General features: G+C 35.8%; 1 protein-coding gene across 1 annotated transcript in view; it reads left to right on the forward strand.

The window, feature by feature from the left end:
• Positions 1-20,528, forward strand: part of GABRG1 (gamma-aminobutyric acid type A receptor subunit gamma1) — a 118,366-nt gene that overhangs the window by 83,942 nt on the left and 13,896 nt on the right. Inside the window, exons 5-8 of the mRNA XM_003411326.3 lie at positions 613-695; positions 3,478-3,615; positions 3,702-3,854; positions 10,420-10,631. Coding sequence (XP_003411374.1) covers positions 613-695; positions 3,478-3,615; positions 3,702-3,854; positions 10,420-10,631 — 586 coding nt within the window. The remainder of the gene's footprint in view (positions 1-612; positions 696-3,477; positions 3,616-3,701; positions 3,855-10,419; positions 10,632-20,528) is intronic.

Raw genomic sequence — 20,528 nt, forward strand, 5'->3', positions numbered from 1 at the left:
AATATGTGAAAAGGCCTGAAAGCAGAGAGAAAAGCTCCTTGATTTTTCCCCTATAAAGCAGAAAAGGTCATGGCATGAACAGATTGACCAAGGTATTCTCTAGGAGCCCATCTAGCTATAAAATTTTATGATATTCTGATTTTCAATAGTGTAGTAAAACATGCCTAAGAAAGGATCAAATGAAGGTTGATGTATAATATTCAGGTTTATTAATTTATTACCTTGAACATATTTACTTACTAAAGTCACCCTTAATGGAAATATGTTCATGATAAAGTAAGAAGAATCACTTTATTAAACATTGTACAGTCTGTACTCTGTATATGTGTGTGTGTGTTTGTTGAAGTATGAATTTTCAACTGTAAACACAGATCACACTGAAATGTGTACAGAGACAACTTAGTTGGCTGAAGAGAAAAATGTTAGAATTTTTACATTCTTTTATGAATATTACAATATCCCCATTTAAGACTGAGACCTTAGAGTTATTATTTTCTAATACCTAGCAGTTCATTATTGTAGGTCAAATTCATATTTAAAAATTAAGCAAAAGTTTTTTTTATGATTGAAATTATTTCTCTTTTTAAAATACTTATTTTTTCATCTAAACAGATTGACAATTAATGCAGAATGTTACCTTCAGCTTCATAACTTTCCTATGGATGAACATTCCTGTCCACTGGAATTTTCAAGTTGTAAGTGACTGTATATGTTATAATAGCATGTAATTTTAGCCTCAGACCTTGTTTATTTAAAAAATGATAAATTAGATAAAATACAATTTTCAGAAGTGTGAATTGTGTTCAATTATCTCAGATAAAATAACTGCATATCATTTTTTTGTTTTTTTAAACTAAAAATTAACAATAAATTCATGGTGAATGTATATATTTTATTATAACATTCTTTGCAAATTTTAGTTTTATTTACCAAAAACCAAAACAAAACAAAAACCCCAAACCCATTGCCATTGAGCTGATTCCTTGAGTGCCTTTTAATTATTTTGTCTAAATAAAGATGTACTGAAGATAAGTTTTTTCAGTGTTTTTACACAACCCGTGAATAAAAAGCTAATTCAAATTATACTCATGATCCTGGAGGCAAGCTTTAACTTTATTATCTTTCAAAAAGTGGTTTGGTGAAGAGTATATGCTACATGAAAAGCAAATATTTGAGAAGATTTTAGTAAGTTGGAAACACCAATGTAAAAACAGAGATTATTTTATTCCAAAGAAAGAAAGAAATGAAGAGAAATGGTTGCAGCTAAATAATTTGGGTTTTGTAAAAATCTAGTAATTTTCTCCCAGAGATATAGTTATTATCTTTCTATAGCAACATCTATTTACTTTTATATTTACTAATATATGTGTTTTCACATATATTTAATGAAACAATTTTATATTTCATTTTATGCAGTTTAATAAAATATTTTTAGATAACAGGGATGTAATATACATATTCATAAGCATTACCCTGCCTCTTCACTACTGAATTCCTAGATATCTTTTCTTGCCCTTTGTTAATGATATTCTTGGCTTTTCTTAATGATTTTGTCTCATTAAAAAAATTCTTTTATATTCATGAACTCATATCTTACTGATTTTAAATTCTCAATGTTAGAAATTTCTCAAAACAGCCAAATCACAGGCTTGTTTAATAGGAACACAAAAAATAGTTGATATGCAAATATGTGAAGATGCAGCAGTTATTGTCTTTTCCCCTGGATTCCATTTACAGTCTTGGGGTAACATCTCTTTGGCTTTCATTGTCATTATTGAGAATGTATAATCTATTCCTGTGAAGGCAACTGAGTATCACTGCTAGAAATATAATAATCATGGCTAACAGTTTTCAGCCACTCTCTGTGGGACCATTAGTGTGCTAAACCTTTTATATCTAGTATTTCACAAAAAAAAAGTGTGGAAAATTTCATTATGCCTGCCTATTTTAAAAGTTAATATCACTAGACTCAAAAGTAACTAGATAACTACTTAAATAACTAGATGACTGTTTTTATTTGTGCCTACCCTACTGTATACTATGACTACACTGGAGGTGGCTAGAGCTTTAGACAGAAAGAAAAAGAAAATGAAGGGAACGAAAGAGAAAACAGATTATTAAACAGATCGTCAGATATGACAACTGATTGCATGGCTGATAATGGAACCCTGATGCATAATGATACACTGGTTTGGAAAACTGCAAGTTTCTTAGTAAATATTGTTTCTGTAATATGGCAGACCAACCCTCCTGTTGAAAACAATTTAAAACTTGGGTGAAATATATTATTAAAATTGATTGCAAATAGGAAGGACTGTTAGTCATAAAAACCCGTATAAAAAAGTGTGGCCAGAAAGTAAAGTAAGGTTTACCACCAATTGTGACCTGAGAACGTCTGCCTAACAAGGTCAATTTGAGCTATGATTTTGATAGCCTTGTGGTGGCAGGAACTCTAATAGAAGATAATCTCCACATAGAGCTGGGATACCAAAGGCTGCATACATGAGGTAAGATGAAGTACACCCCCACCACACACAAACACACACATACAACTTCTAATATCTAAAAGGAAAATAAAATATACTTCATGGGCCAGTAAATATGAAAAAGACTATCCATATCAAATTCTGATGAGAATATAGATCCATGTGAACTTTCACACTCTGGCTGGTAAGAGAATAGATTGGTTTATTCCCTGTGGGGCAGAAAAAAAAAGTTGACAATATGTCATAAGGTTGAAATTATATATAAGACATGACCCAGCAATTCTGTACCTCAGTATATATCCCTGAGAAGCCCTTACAGGTGCGTGTTTTGGGAGGCATGCAAAATAATATTAGTAATAAAACCAAAAACCAAACCAAACCCATTGCCATCGAGTCGATTCCGACTCCTAGTAGCCCTATCAACAGAAAATATTTAAAATGTCTACTACAGTAAAATGGACAAATAAATTTTGGTACATTTTTATGATGGAGCATTTTTACTACAACCACGTACAGCAGCATGGGTGACTTTCACAAATATTAGTAGTAAAGGAAGTAAGATACAAAAGAATGTATGTACTAAAACAGAAATCAAATAGAGTTTAAAAACAGTACAAACTAAACTATATTTTTCAGAAATGCATATAGAAAAATCCATAGCAAATAATTAAACAAACAAACAAAATGAGGGAAGGTTTATCACAGAATTAAGTAGTTTCCTCTAGTTGGGAGGGGGAGAACTATATTGTGGTGGTCACATGAGCTTTCTGGGTGCTGAAAAAGGTTCTATTTCTGGATTTAAGTGGAGTTACATGAATTTTCATTATTTAATCATTATATGATTATTCTTTAAAGTATATGTATATTATGCAGTATTTTCTATATGTCATAATTTAAAAAAATGAGGAAGAAGGTGAAAGTTACTGATATCGCAATGGTAACAGATTTGGAACTTTTTAATCAATATATTTTTAAATTTTTTTTGCTCTAGATGGATACCCTAAAAATGAAATTGAATATAAATGGAAAAAGCCCTCTGTAGAAGTGGCCGATCCTAAATACTGGCGATTATATCAATTTGCATTTGTAGGGTTACGGAACTCAACTGAAATCTCTCACACAATCTCTGGTAAAGAGAATATAAGTCTTTTGATTGGATTCTATACTTTTCTATATTGTATAGTCAAAATATAACATATTGTGTTTTTTTCCTAGGGGATTATATTATCATGACAATTTTTTTTGACTTGAGCAGACGGATGGGATATTTTACTATCCAGACGTACATTCCATGTATTCTGACGGTTGTTCTTTCTTGGGTGTCTTTTTGGATTAATAAAGATGCGGTACCTGCACGAACATCACTGGGTATGACATGTGATATTACGCTATAGTATTATAAGGTTTTGAAAACACTTTAATACAATAAGAGTTTATAGCTGAATATATTAGAAATATTCCAAAAAACTATAATCAGTCAAAACATAACAGAACCTCTAATGCAATACCGTTTTGAAAGGAATATATAAAATCAAATAGGAGATAGAATTACAAAGAACTTGAAATTTAAGAAAATTCTTTGTTTTTCCTTCTAATTGAGGTCAAGGGAAGCATAGGAACACTGTAAGAATTAATACATGAAAATCACACGTAATCCCTGAATTTTACTTAGATTAATATTTTCATTCACTTTTCTATTTTTTTCCTTTTTTTCAGCCATATCACTATTAAGCAGCAGCGTTTGTTGACTGGTATGCATTTGAAATCCCTCGTTCTTACAATGGTGCTAATTAGTAGTCACCTGTTCCAAAGGGCAGGTAGCTGAATGAAACAAGCTCCTGGGTTTCTGTAATCTACAAAGTGTATAATATTTCTTTGACTATTTGATAGTTCCCTGTGCAATGACATTGATTAAAAAGGTATTTGTAATTCATACTTGATATAATAGACTTTTGCTGTTACTTCAACAATCTATTTCAATATTTAAAATCAGGAAAATATAAGTGTCTAATTATTATACCTTTGTTTAAAAGAAAATAACAAACTATGTTCATGTTATTAATATACAAAGAAAAATTATTTATCAATTGATTCATTCCCAAGGTCTGTGTGAGACATGAATAACTCTACTAATAATTGTGTCTCAAAAAACAAAGAAAATTGGGGCAGTTTCTGTTTTCAACCATAAGGAGGATTTCGTGTGTTTTCTAGGATAGCTGATGAATAACTCCATTTAATAAAATACAGCAAAATGGAAATCACACAAAAATGTCAAGGATAAAGCCTGAGGCACCCTGCCCTATGTTTGGAAATACAGTTCACTTGGGAATCAAAACAGAGTTATAGACATTGCTAGTGGACAAAATCCATTCATACTTAAGTTTGGTTTCCTATTGAATTACTTGAAATTCTTTTCTATTCCAAAGTGTATAAATTATTTTAGGTTCTTAGTATGCTGCTGTGACTATGATGCAAACACTGAGTTTTGTTTTTAAATACTATTCCCATTTTTCTACAAAGAGAATTTGAACAAATTATTTTCGCTGCATAGCAGAATGCCATGAAAGAGAAAGTCCAATTGTGGAATTTCTGTGTTTCTATAAGAATTCATTATTCTGAGGTAGATACCGGCAAGTCAGTTTTAAAAATAAGCTGCAGCCAGATCTAACTAGAAGATTATCTGTACCTAGAGCATCAATAATTTTTTTAAATATTATGTATGTGTGTATGCACACACACATACATACATACTTACATGCATACATACATACACATGTAATTCATTGAATGTCAATAGCCTAAGTTCATTTATTCAACTTTCCTTTTTAGCAAACATTGATCAAATGCTTTCTTTCTAATAGGCAGTGTGTTCTAGGGACCATAGTGCTAACAGGAAACAAAAGATATAAACTCTTCATATCCACGGCACTTACATTTTTGTGAGAGTACAAGTAAAATACAAATATAAAAGGAATTTAATACAATGTCAATGAGTAACAGTGGTTATGAAGAGAAAGCAAAGTAAACAGTTAAAGAATGGTATGGGTTGTGGGTAGATATGATGATTGCTATTTTATATTGTGAAATCAGGAAGGCCTCTTTGAGGAAGTGGCATTTGAAGAGAGACCTGAATGAAGTGTAGAAGCAAGCCACAAGTGGATATCTGGAAGAAAGGTAGCGCAGGCAGGGGAAACTGCAAGTGTAAATAAATGTTCTAAACTTGGATCTTCCTTACATGCTTGAGTTTCAGAAAGAAGACAAGCTAGACAAGGAGACAAGCTAGAGCTAATTAATTAATGGTAAAAATTGTGAGGTGGTCAGTTGGTGCATCACGTCTTTGTAGGTCATTCTGTCACCTTTGGAAACCCTGGAAGCATTCTGGTTAAGAGCTACAGCTGCTAACCAAAAGGTCAGCAGTTCGAATCCACCAGGCAGTCCTTGGAAACCATATGGGGCAGTTCTACTCTGTCCTATAGGGTCACTTTAAGTCAAAATTGACTCTACGGCAATGGGTTTTTGTTTTTTGGTATGTTGCCTTTGGAGCCCTGGTGATTCAATGGTTAAGAGCTCGGCTGCTAACCAAAAGGTTGGCAGTTCGAATCCACCTACCAGTCCTTGGAAACTCTATGGGGCAGTTCTACTCTGTCTTATAGGGTTGCTATGAGTTGGAATCAGCAGCTCAAATCCACCAACTGCTCCTTGGAAACTCTATGGGGTAGTTATACTCCGTCCTATCGGTCGCTGTGAGTAGGAATTGACTTGATGACCACAGGGTTTTAGGTTTGTGTATCGCCTTTGGATTTTATTCCAAACGTGATAGGGAGCTGTTGTAGGATCTTGAAGAGGGGGAGCCATGGAGGAAATAGTAATGGATCCTCTTAATGTCCCAAATGTTTTTCTACTATCATGAACTCTGAAATATTTTAGTAGGCGATCCACTATACTCTTTTGAAGTTAAACACTGTGATAATTTTAAATACAGTTTTGGCTTCAAGCTTTGGAGCCAAAACTGTCGAGAATAAGGAAAAAATAGAGAAATCTGTAATTCTAGACATTTTTAACATTCCTCTCTTGTTCACTGAGAGTAAGAACTACACCAGTCAATTAGGGTGTAGTAAAAAAAAAAAATTTTTTTTTCTTTCTATCAAGTACTTGACCTGATTAATAAATGGTTAAGTGCTCAACTGCTAACTGAAAGGTTGGTTGTTCAAACCCACACAGAAGCATTTCGAAAGGCAGGCCTGAATATCTGACTCTGAAAGGTCACAGCTTTTAAAGCCCTATGGAGCTGTTTTACTCAGAACACATGGAGTAGCCATGAGTCAGGATTGACTCGGTGACAACTAAAAACAATAACACTCAACTGCAGAATATACTTTTTTTTTTTCAGATGTATGTGGAACATTAACCAAGATAGATCATATGCTAGGACCCAGAACAAATCTCAACACAAGTCAAAGGGCTGAAATTTTCCAGAGTATGATCTCTGAGCAAACTTGAAGTAACTTAAAAATTATTAATAAGATAACTTGTAAAATCTTCATATATTTGGAAATAACAAAAATGATCTTTTACATAACTCACAGGTCAAAGGAAATACCAAAGGGGAAGTTAGAAAATGTTTCAAATTGAATTTTAATAAAAACTCAGTATGTAAATATCTGTGGGATGCATCTAAAGCAGTGTTTAGAAGGAAAATCATATTTTTAAGATGCTTATATTTAATCTGTTTCTACTTTAAGAAGATACAAATAAGTAAATTAAATATCTTTTGTATTTATTTGTATATATACAAATATATATATTTGTATACTGTACCCAAGGAGCCCTGGTGGTACAAACGCTTAAGTGCTTGGCTGCTAACCAAAGTGTGGCAGCCCTGACCTACCCAGTAGCTCTGTGGGAGAAAGGCCTTGTCATCTGCTTCCATAAAGATTACAGCCGAAAAAACTCAAAAAGCATTTCTACTCTGTCGCATGGGTTTGTATGAGCCACAATTGACTCACCGGCACCCAACACACACAATAGGCACATACTTTACCTATTGTTCAGATGAATGATAAAGAGGAGTTCAGAAACTTTTCTAAAGTTACACAACTAATAGGTGAAGGAGTTATAGATTGAACCTGTTTGCCTCTGTTACTCAAAACCCATCTCAACTACGTCATCTTTATTTTTTTTTTTTACCCTAAATAATTATGGAAGTAAAATGACATGTGTGTCAGAGGAATTGTTAGGGCATATTTCAGTGGAGACATAAGGAAAACAGAGAACGTCACCATACAAAAGAGACTCTGTTGAAGCAGCCCCTTCCCATTTTATCCATTGCAGATGTTACCACTCTAAAAATATTGATCAAATTAAGAAGGATTTGGCAATCTATTTAGAACTTTTGAGAACATAAACAAATCTACTCATGGGGCCATATGCGGTAGGGCAAAGAATAAAAATTATGGCAGATTAGGTGAGAAGGGTTATCACATTAGCAGCTGTGAGTTAGAGGACCTAAGATTAACAGATAGAACAACCACGAGAAAGGCAATGGGGAGACAACTTCAAAGATGTTCACACAGGTCATGGTGAACATTTCTCTCTCACCTTAACTCTTCAACTCTTAGAAGGTGCTACACACTAATAACTCCATTTGTATTTGAAAAACACTACAGGCGTAAGTGTAACCTACTCTCCTTATTCTTGTGAATAAGGAAACAACTATGGACAGGATAATATGCTCACGGTACTAGTGGAGGCGGAAGAAGGCTCCAGATTTCTTGACTCTCTGTATAAGAACTTTACTTTTCCTCAGATCTCTTAGATTATAGAACTGTGTGTGTATGTGTGTGTGTATGTTCACATGCATGCATGCATATGCTGGGACTCTGAGGTGATATCTCAGTTCTTTATGCTGCATTTTTCAAAATACGAATATTTATTTTATGCTTTAAAAATATCCTCTTGCTATCACCTTGCCTGTATTCTTCACTTAATCTTTGAGATTAGCAAATTCAAGACGTCATATCACAAAGCACTATAGTTGTTTGGATTGATTTTAGTTGTAGGTAATGGAAAACCTCTAATCACTCTAGCTTAAATTAGGTACAAGTGTATTTACTTCTCATGTAAAAGTCCAGGGGTGATATTGGTGTTAGGGACCCAGACGCCTTCTAGCCTTTTGCCGCGTTTTGCATGACTTCAATTCCCAAGATGATCTAATGGTCCAAGATGGCTTCTGATGATCTAATCATTATATTCCAGCAGGCAGCAATGAGGAAGAAGGAAAGAGGGGCATTTCATGTCTCTTTAATGCTATCTTTTAGACATTACTTATCCTTTGCTTGTCCCCTTTAAATTACCTCCACTTGATCTTAGCCATGTGGCCACACCTAGCTGCAAAGGAAGCTGGCAAATAAATCTCTTTTTCTAGGCAACCAAATGTCAGCTAAACTTTGTAGATGCAGTAGTCAAAAAATCCAAGAACATATTGCGTTGGGCAACTCTGTTGCAAAAGACCTCTTTAAAGTGTTAAAAAGCAAAGATGACACTTCAAGAACTAAGTTGAGCCTGACCAAAGCCATGATATTTTCAATTGCCTCATATGCATGGGAAATATGGACACTGAACAAAGAAGACCAAGGAAGAATTGATGTTTTTCAATTATTGTGTAGGTGAAGAATATTAAGTATACCATGGACTGTCAGAAGAGCAAATAAATCTGTCTTGGAAGAAGTACAGCCAGAATCCTCTTTAGACAAGTTTTCAGTAGGGACAAGTCTCTGAAGATGGACATTATGCTTGATAAAGCAGAGGGTCAGAGAAAAAGAGGAAGAGCCTTTTCCTAGGCTGGGTTCTATAGAGAAAAAAAAAAAAAAAAACTAGTGAAGTGTGTGTGTATATATATGTATATATATATGGGTTTTATATGTATATATATGCATGTATGTATGTGTATATATGTGTATGTATGTGTGTGTGTGTATATATATATATGTTTATATATATGTATAAGTACACACACACACAGATTTATCCCAAGGAAATGGCTCACGTGATTGTAGAGGTTGGCAAGTCCCAAAGCCTGTGTGTCAGGTGTCCACTGGATGTTTGTCCTGACTCATGGTTGCAGGGGCTGACGAACCCAGAATCAGCAGGTCAGAAGGCTGCTGGCTCACAGGGCTGCAGAAGCCAGCAAATTCCAAAGTCGGCAGGTCAGGCAACAGACTGTTGGTTCAAGCCCCAAAGTCCCAAGATTCAAAGAATCAGAAGTCAGATGATGACAAGCCAGAAACTGGATCCAGAGCAAGCAATTGAGCTTTCCCAGAACGTCCATATGTATATTGGCTATAGGCAACACCCTCAGGGAAACTCCCCTTACAACTGATCAAATCAAATCACATCATGAAGGGGATTACATTATATCACAAAATGGAGGATAATTACATGATACTGAGAATCATGGCCTAGCCAGTTTGACATATAATATTAACTATCACAACCCACAACAAGATGGATTGACACAATGGCTGCAACTATGGGCTCAAACACAGCAATGATTGTGAGTATGGCACAGGACTGGGCAATGTTTCATTCTGTTGTACATGGAGTGGCTAGGAGTCAGAATAACAGCAACAACTACTACTACTACTACTACTACTACTACTATGGAGTAAAGGAATAACGGTTATTGGGAGATATTTTGTAGTCCAAAGTGTTTTAAATGATTAAAATTTACAGAGAGACACAAAGAGGATATGGTATGTAATGTAGCTATGGTTACTAGTAATCCTTTCTGCAAATCATTACTAATCATATCCTTTTTTTTTCCATTGTTTATTTCCACTCATGATATTGCCAAATCAGATGCAAGAATAAAAGTGGTCTCATAAATTGCCAGTTATTTTTCATCTTTTTTTTTTCTTTCTCTTTCTCTCTGTAGGTATCACTACAGTTCTGACTATGACAACCCTGAGTACAATAGCCAGGAAGTCTTTACCTAAAGTTTCCTATGTGACAGCGATGGATCTCTTTGTTTCTGTTTGTTTTATTTTTGTTTTTGCAGCCTTGATGGAATATGGAACCTTACATTATTTTACCAGCAACAAAAAAGGAAAGACTACAAGAGACAGGAAGCTCAGAAACAAGGCCTCAGTATGTAAACAATTTCTATTTCATTAACTACCAAGTTACCTAGTGTTACTGGTTTGAATATGCATGTCATAATTGCCTAGAATAATACAAAACCAAAAAAAAAAAAAAAAAACTGTTGCTGTCGAGTGGATTCCAACTCATAGCGACTCTATAGGACAGGGTAAAACTGCCCCATAGGGTTTCCAGGAAGTGGCTGCTGGATTCAAACTGCCAGCCTTTTGGTTAGCAACTGAACTCTTTACCACTGGGCCACCGTAGTTCCAGGATAATAATAATAATAATTAGAATTATATGGATGCTTAAAATGCCAAGGCAACAGATGAATAAAATTGGGGTCAAACTGGAGTACTTTACACTGACCACCAAGGAAAATGCATTTATATTATTGCTTAGAAAAGATGATTGAATGGTCCTTGAAAAAGAGTGGTTTCTTTTGCTGTGAAATTTTCCACAAGTGATAGATTCTTTGTACCTAAAATGCTAACTAAAATCTCACTGTGATTCTATTTTTGTGTTATTATCTGTACATCTGACAATGGGTAAAACAAACCCATTAAGGGTAGCTCTCAAAATTAACTTTTGAGAGAAAAAAATCTCACATTATTGTTAATACCCAGCTACTTTTGAAAGTCATAAACTATAAAGTTTTTTCTGCTGTTTGTATATTTTCACTCCCTTATTCCTCCTTCTCAATTATATACCTGCTTTAAATTATATAGCATTAAATTAATATATTAGAATTGATCCTATTGATTCTAATATACTTAAGCATTACATGATTATTTTATTTTTATAATGGTAATGATAATAATCTCAAAGTAATATCAAAGGCTTAAAAAGTGTGCCCAGTATTTGAATTATGGTATTGTCGAAGAATATTGAATATAGCATGAACTGCCAGAAGAAAGAACAAATCTGTCTTGGAAGAAGTGCCATCAGAATGCTCCATAGAAGCCAGGATGGCGAGACTTCGTTTCACATACTTTGTACTGTTATTAGCAGGGACCAGTCCCTGGAGAAGGACATCATGCTTGGTAAAGTAGAGGGTCAGCAAAAAAAGAGAGAGATCCTCAACGAGATGTATTGATATAGTAGCTGCAACAATGGGCTCAAACATAGCAACAATTTTGAGGGTGGCACAGGACTGGGCAGTGTTTCATTCTGTTGTACATAGGGTCACTATGAGCCAGAACCAACTAGACAGCACCTAACAACAACAACATATATACAATACACATATGCGTACATACATACATGCATATGTAACTACATATATATTGTTTGGTTGTTGTTATGAAATTGTATATGTCCTAGGATTTAAAAAAAAAAAATTTTTTTTTTTTTTTTAGCATTTATCAAAAACGTCCTTTTTTTCTTGTGTACTTCTTAGTAAGTTCATTTACCGTGGTCAAGTTGTGAGTACTTCAGTCACATTTGATGTTACATTTCCCATCACCAAAAATAAGTGTCTGCTGTCTAAAAAGTGATTCTTCCTCCCACCTACTCCCATCCCTGGTTACCACCAATGAATGTTGGATTCTTTATGCATATCTATTCTGGTCTTTTTTAAAAAAATGAGCTCATACAATGTTTGTGCTTTTGTAATGGACTTAGGAGCACTGGTGACACAGAGATTAAGCACTTGACTGTGAATCAAAAGGTCAGCTGTTCGAATCCACCAACCACTTCCGCAGGAGAAAGATGTGGCAGTCTGCTTCCATAAAGATTTACAGCCTTGGAAGCCCTATGGGGCAGTTCTGTTCTGCTCTATAGGGTTCCTATGAGTTGGAATTAACTTGATGGCAATGAATTTGGGTTTGGTGATTGGCTTATTTCACTCAGTATAATGTCCTCCAGATTCATCCATGTTGTGTTTCAAGGACTCATCATTATTCTTAATGTCTGAGTAGTATTCCATTGTTGCTGTAGGGTTGCTATGAGTTGAACTTGACTCGATGGCAAAAGGTTAGTATTCCATTGTATGTATGTACCACATTTTGTTTATTCATTCATCCATTGATGGACACGTAGGTTGTTTCCACCTTTTTGCTATTGTGACTAGTATTGCAATAACATAGATGTGCATGTCTGTTTGTGTCACTTCTATTAGGTCTCTAAGGTATATACCTATGAGTGGGATTGTGACATCATAAGGTAGTTATACTTTTAGTTTTTTGAGGAAGCACCATGCTGTTTTCCATAGTTTTTGTACCATTTTACAGTCTCACCAGTAGTGGATAAGAGTTTCAATCTCCTCACATCCTTGCCACCATTTGTTGTTTTCTGTTTTTGATCAGTACCATTTTAGCAGGGGTGAGATAATATTCAGAGTAGTTTTGATTTGCATCTCACTAATGGCTCACTAATGAAGCCATGGTGGTGCAGTGGTTAAGAGCTCAGCTGCTGACCAAAAGGTCAGCAGTTCACATCCACCATCCACTCCTTGGAAACCCTATGAGACAGCTCTATTCTGTCCTACAGTGTTGCTATGAGTTGGAACTGACTCGACGACAATGGGTTTGGTTTTTGTTTTACAGGCTAATGCTCGTCTGCCAGTTTGTCCTACTGTGGCGGCTTGCATGTTGCTGTGATGCCAGAAGCTATGCCACTGGTATTTCAAATACCAACAAATTCACCAATGGTGGACAGTTTTCACTGGAGCTTCCAGACTAAGACAGATTAGGAAGAAGGACCTGGTGATCTACCTCTTAAAAAAAAAGACCAGTAAAAACCTTATGAATAGTGAAACAACAGTGGGCTCAAACATAGTAACAATTTTGCTGAAGGTGCAGAACCAGGCAGAGTCTCGTTCTGTTGTACATAGAGTCCCTATGTGTGGGAACCAACTGAACAGTACCTAACAGCAATGGCTGATGATCATGAACATCTTTTCATGTGTTTTTTGCACACTTGAATGTCCTCTTTGGTGAAGTGTCTGTTCATGTCCTTTGCCCACTTTTAAATTGGATTATCTTTTTTTTTTTTTGGTGAGTTGTTAAAGTTTTTGTGTATTTTAGAGATTAGGCTCTTATCAGATATGTCTTTCCTGAAGATTTTTTCCCAGTCTGTAGATTGTCCTTTTACTCTTTTGATGAAGTCTTTTGCTGAGCATAAGTATTTAATTTTTATGAGGTCCTTATTTTGTTGTCTATTTTGTCTTCTGCTGCTCTTGCATTTGTAGTTGTGTTTGATAATCTATTATTAAAAAAAAAAAAAAAAAACTATGTCCCATAGTTTTGCTCCTATGTTTTTTCCAAGAAATTTATGGTTTTACCTTTAACATTTAGTTCCTTGATCCATTTTGAGTTAGTTTTTTATATGGTATGTTTCATTTTTCTACATGTGGTTATTCAGTTTTGCCAGCATCATTTAGTGAAGAGACTGCCCATTTTCCTTTATATGCTCAAAACTCTGAGTAGTTTAAAAACTAGCATTTCCCTATTTTTCTCTAAATTATTTATAGCAAAAGTCAGGCCAGGAGCAAAGACCTTGGCTAGAGTCACAGAAAGTTCAGCATGTCTGCTATTAAGCATAACTAAAATTCTCTTCTTGATGTCACTCGGCTTAACTGAGAGTCCTAGAATCACCTGATTCATTTTTTTCAAGGACAGATGATATTTGAACACAGTTGATTTTCAGCTTCAATAAAACTTCTAAGAAAAACCCAAATTAATAAAGCTGTTTTCTACTTTACTCTCCACATGGATTGTAGAGCCTTTTCCTCCCTCACCTCTCCTCCCCCTCCTAACCTCCCTTTACCTCTTCTTCATCCCCCTTTTCCCCCTCCTTTCTTTCTGTCTCTCTCTCCTCCCTTCCTTCTTTCCTTCCTTCTCTCTCTGTCTTTACCCTTCTTTCTTTCTCTCTCCCCTTCTTTCTTTCCTTCTCTTTCTCCTTCTTTCCTTCCTTCTTTCCCTCCTTCCTTCTTTTTTTCTTTCCTTCCTTCTCTACCTCTCTTGCTTTTTCTTTCTTTCTTTGTGAAATCAATGATATTTTGATAAGGTCTACATTACCATCCATCATATGTTGTGTTTTTATTTCCTTTCATTATAAATATGATTCAGGTGTGTTATCAATATTTGTTTTTAAAAAAATAGTGAACCAGTTGTTGCCAACTAAAGTGTAGTTTACAATGAAATTTGAATGCTCAGCCTACAGGTGATCAGGAATCTCATAAAGTGATGCCATTTCCAAATCAGGGAATTTGCTATACCCATTTGAGGGTAGTATTTACTTATTTGTAAGCTATTGATTTGGTTAAAATGAAACTTATTTCATCAACCATGGGTAAGATATGTTGGGCACAAAGTAGAACGTGTTCTCTGTTTCAAGAAACTTTTAGTCTGATTGCGGACAAAGACATTGCTGTTGTTGTTGTTAGGTGCCACTGAGTTGTTTCCAACTCATAGCACCTCTATGTACAACAAAATGAAACATTGCCTGGTCCTGTTCCATCCTCACAATTGTTGTCATGCTTGAGCCCGTTGTTGCGGCCACTTTGTTAATCCATTTTGCTGAGGGTCTCCCTCTTTTTTGCTGACCCTCCACTTTACAAAGCATGATGTCCTTCTCCAGAGATTGATCTCTCCTTATAACATGTCCAAAATATATGAGATGAAGTCTTACCACACTCACTTCTAAGGAGCTGCACTTCTGGCTACACTTCTCCCAAGACAGATTTGTTCATTCTTCTGGCAGTCCATGGCATGTTTGGTATTCTTCACCAATACTGGAATTGAAAGGCATCAGTTCTTCTTTGGTCTTCTTTATTCATTGTCTAGCTTTCACATGCATATGAGGTGATTGAAAATGCTATGGCTTGGGTCAGGGACACCTTCGTCCTTAAAGTGACATCTTTGCTTTTTAATGCTTTAAAGAGGTCTTTTGCAGCAGATTGGTCCAACACGATGTGTCCTTTGATTTCTTGACTTCCATGGGCATTGATTATTGATCCAAGTAAAATGAAATCTTTTACAACTTCAATATTTTCTATGTTTATCATGATGACATTATAAACTTTAAATAAACTATAAAATATTTTTATTTTATAAAACATGAGATATGTATTTTTAAAGGAGATGTTCTCATTGAAATAGAAAGAAGTACCACAAAGCCTAACCCTTGTAGCCTATGCCTTGCATCTGAGACAGTGTTGAGACAACAGTTGATGTGGTCTGTGCAATACAGATTAACAGGCACATAGTATTGAGAAGAAGATTATGTCAATAGGGGCCACGGTGGAGTAGGGAGACTGCCATTCATTTCAAGTGTAAATAATTAATTCAAATAGCATGTAAACTCATTCTTCCAAAGGAATTTTGGTAGAGAAAATTTCAGAGAAATTGTGACATATTTGAAGTATTTATTTTAAGATAAGTTGAAGTTCTCAGGGGAACAAATTAGAATATTTAAATAAGAGGAGATCATTTAAGCTGAGTTGAGGCTTAAATGTGAGATTTGAGCTCTGCTGTACAATACTGTAGATACTAGCCACATGTGGCTGTGTTAATTTTAATTATTTAAAATTAAACAATATTTGAAGTTCAGTATCTTAGTAGCACTATTCACATTTCAAGTGCTTGATAATCACATATGACTATTGGCTACCATTTTGATAGCACAGATATAGAACTTTTCCCTAACCATGGAAAGTGCTACTGGCTAGCGCTGGTCTAGAGGATAGGAAAGAAAGTAATCTAGGTCAAGGATACAAAGGTGGTTTGTGGTCAAGCTGGACAAAGCCTCCAGTGTCATACTAAGAAATTTGCATTTTGCCCTGTTAGCACTCGTAAGACATGAATGTTTTCCAGGAGAATGACATATTTAGAGCTCTATTTTTGGTTTATTTTTTCTTAGTTATTGTACTTTAGATGAAGGTTTACAGAACAAACTAGCTTCTCATTAAACAGTTAGTACATGAATTGTTTTGTGACATTGGTTACCAATCCCATGACATGTCAATACTCTCTCTTCTCAACCTTGGGCTCCCTATTACCATTTCCTGTCCCCTCCTGCCCTCTAGTCCTTGCCCCTGAGCTTATGTGCCCTTTAGTCTCCTTTTGTCTTATGATCCTGTCTAATCTTTGGCTGAACGGTGAAACTCAGGAGTGACTTCATTACTGAGCTAAAAGGGTATCCAGGAGCCATACTCTCAGAATTTCTCTAGTTTCTGTCAGGCCGGTAATTCTGGTCTTTCTTTTTTTTTTTTTTTTAAATTTTTATTAAGCTTCAAGTGAACATTTACCATTCCAATCAGTCTGTCACATGTAGGTTTACATACATCTTACTCCCTTCTCCCACTTGCTCTCCCCCTATTGAGTCAGCCCTTACAGTCTCTCGTTTCGTGCCAATTTTACCTTCTTCCCTCTCTCTCTATCTTCCCATCCCCCCTCCAGTCAAGAGTTGCCAACACACTCTCCCGTGTCCACCTGATTTAATTAGCTCACTCTTCATCAGTATCTCTCTCCCCCCCACTGACCAGTCCTTTTCATGCCTGATGATTTGTCTTCAGGGATGGTTCCTGTCCTGTGCCATCAGAAGTTCTGGGGAGCATTGTCTCTGGGATTCCTCTAGTCGCAATCATACCATTAGGTGTGGTCTTTTAATGAGAATTTGGGGTCTGCATCCCATTGGTCTCCTGCTCCCTCAGGAGTTGTCTGTTGTGTTCCCTGACAGGGTAGACATCGATTGTGGCTGGGCACCAACTAGTTCTTCTGGTCTCAGGATATTGTAGGTCTCTGGTTCAAGTGGCCCTTTCTGTCTCTTGGGTTCTTAGTTGTCATGTGACCTTGGTGTTCTTCCTTTGCCTTTGCTCCCGGTGGGTTGAGACCAATTAATGTATTTTAGATGGCTGCTTGTTGGCATTTAGGACCCCAGGTGCCACAATTCAAAGTGGGATGCAGAGTGTTTTCATAATAGAATTGTTTTGCCCATTGATTTAGAAGTCCTCTCAAACCAAGTTCCCCAGACCCCAGCCCCTGCTTCGCTATCCTTTGAAGCTTTCATTTTATCTCGGAAACCTCTTTACTTTTAATCCTGTCCAATTAGGCTGACCTTCCTTGTTTTGAGTGTTGTCTTTCCCTTCACCCAAAGCAGTTCCCATCTACAGATTGATCAATAAAAAGCCCTCTCCCTCCCTCCCCCCTTTGTAACCACAAAAGTATGTGTTCTTTTCCGTTTTTTCTATTTCTCAAGATCTTATAATAGTGGTCTTATACAATATTTGTCCTTTTGCAACTGACTCATTTCGCTCAGCATAATGCCTTCCAGATTCCTCCATGTTATGAAATGTTTCAGAGATTCGTCACTGTTCTTTATCGATGCGTAGTATTCCATTGTGTGAATATACCACAATTTATTTACCCATTCGTCCGTTGATGGACATCTTGGTTGCTTCCAGCTTTTTGCTATTGTAAACAGAGCTGCAATAAACATGGGTGTGCATATATCTGTTTGTGTGAAGGGTCTTGTATTTTTAGGGTATATTCCGAGGAGTGGGATTTCTGGGTTGTATGGTAGTTCTATTTCTAACTGTTTAAGATAACGCCAGATGGATTTCCAAAGTGGTTGTACCATTTTACAATCCCACCAGCAGTGTATGAGAGTTCCAGTCTCTCCGCAGCCTCTCCAACATTTATTATTTTGTGTTTTTTGAATTAATGCCAGTCTAGTTGGTGTCAGATGGAATCTCATTGTAGTTTTAATTTGCATTTCTCTAATGGCTAATGATCGAGAGCATTTTCTCATGTATCTGTTGGCTGTCTGAATATCTTCCTTAGTGAAATGTGTGTTCATATCCTTTGCCCACTTCTTGATTGGGTTGTTTGTCTTTTTGTGGTTGAGTTTTGACAGAATCATGTAGATTTTAGAGATCAGGCGCTGGTCTGAGATGTCATAGCTGAAAATTCTTTCCCAGTCTGTAGGTGGTCTTTTTACTCTTTTGGTGAAGTCTTTAGATGAGCATAGGTGTTTGATTTTTAGGAGCTCCCAGTTATCTGGTTTCTCTTCATCATTTTTGGTAATGTTTTGTATTCTGTTTATGCCCTGTATTAGGGCTCCTAGGGTAGATCCTATTTTTTCTTCCATGATTTTTATCGTTTTAGTCTTTATGTTTAGGTCTTTGATCCACTTGGAGTTAGTTTTTGTGCATGGTGTGAGGTATGGGTCCTGTTTCATTCTTTTGCAAATGGATATCCAGGTATGCCAGCACCATTTGTTAAAAAGACTATTATTTCCCCAATTGACTGACACTGGTCCTTTGTCAAATATCAGCTGCTCATAAATGGATGGATTTATATTTGGATTCTCAATTCTGTTCCATTGGTCTATGTGCCTGTTGTTGTACCAGTACCAGGCTGTTTTGACTACTGTAGCTATATAATAGGTTCTGAAATCAGGTAGGGTGAGGCCTCCCACTTTCTTCTTCTTTTTCAGTAATGTTTTGCTTATCCGGGGGTTCTTTCCTTTCCATATGAAATTAGTGATTTGTTTCTCTATTCCCTTAAAGTATGACATTGGTTTTTGGATTGGAAGTGCGTTGTATGTATAAATGGCTTTTGGTAGAATAGACATTTTTACTATGTTAAGTCTTCCTATCCATGAGCAGGGTATGTTTTTCCATTTAAGTGTGTCCTTTTGAATTTCTTGTAGCAGAGTTTTATAGTTTTCTTTGTATAGGTCTTTTACATCCTTGGTAAGATTTATTCCTAAGTATTTTATCTTCTTGGGGGCTACTGTGAATGGTATTGATTTGGTTATTTCCTCTTCGGTGTTCTTTTTGTTGATGTAGAGGAATCCAAGTGATTTTTGTATGTTTATTTTATAACCTGAGACTCTTCCAAACTCTTCTATTAGTTTCAGTAGTTTTCTGGAGGATTTCTTAGGGTTTTCCATGTATACGATCATGTCATCTGCAAATAGTGATAGCTTTACTTCCTCCTTACCAATCTGGATACCCTTTATTTCTTTGTCTAGCCTAATTGCCCTGGCTAGGACTTCAAGTACGATGTTGAATAAGAGCGGTGATAAAGGGCATCTTTGTCTGGTTCCCGTTCTCAAGGGAAATGCTTTCAGGTTCTCTCCATTTAGAGTGATATTGGCCGTTGGCTTTGCATATATGCCCTTTATTATATTGAGGAATTTTCCTTCAATTCCTATTTTGGTGAGAGTTTTTATCATAAATGGGTGTTGGACTTTGTCAAATGCCTTTTCTGCATCAATTGATAAGATCATGTGGTTTTTGTCTTTTGTTTTATTTATGTGATGGATTACATTAATGGTTTTTCTGATATTAAACCAGCCTTGCATACCTGGTATAAATCCCACTTGATCAGGGTGAATTATTTTTTTGATGTGTTGTTGGGTTCTATTGGCTAGAATTTTGTTGAGGATTTTTGCATCTATGTTCATGAGGGATATAGGTCTAAAATTTTCTTTTTTTGTAATGTCTTTACCTGGTTTTGGTATCAGGGAGATGGTAGCTTCATAGAATGAGTTGGGTAGTATTCCGTCTTTTTCTATACTTTGAAATACCTTCAATAGTAATGGTGTTAAGTCTTCTCTGAAGGTTTGGTAGAACTCTGCAGTGAAGCCGTCTGGGCCAGGACTTTTTTTTGTTGGGAGTTTTTTGATTACCGTTTCAATCTCTTTTTTTGTTATGGGTCTATTTAGTTGTTCTACTTCTGAATGTGTTAGTTTAGGTAAGTAGTATTGTTCCAAGAATTTATCCATTTCTTCTAGGTTTTCAAATTTGTTAGAGTACAATTTTATGTAGTAATCTGATATGATTCTTTTGATTTCCTTTGGTTCTGTTGTGATGTGGTCCTTCTCGTTTCTTATTCGGGTTATTTGTTTCCTTTCCTGTTTTTCTTTAGTCAGTCTAGCCAATGGTTTATCAATTTT

The sequence above is a fragment of the Loxodonta africana genome, chromosome 5 (assembly GCF_030014295.1).
Source record: "Loxodonta africana isolate mLoxAfr1 chromosome 5, mLoxAfr1.hap2, whole genome shotgun sequence".
In the NCBI taxonomy this organism is placed as follows: Eukaryota; Metazoa; Chordata; class Mammalia; order Proboscidea; family Elephantidae; genus Loxodonta; species Loxodonta africana.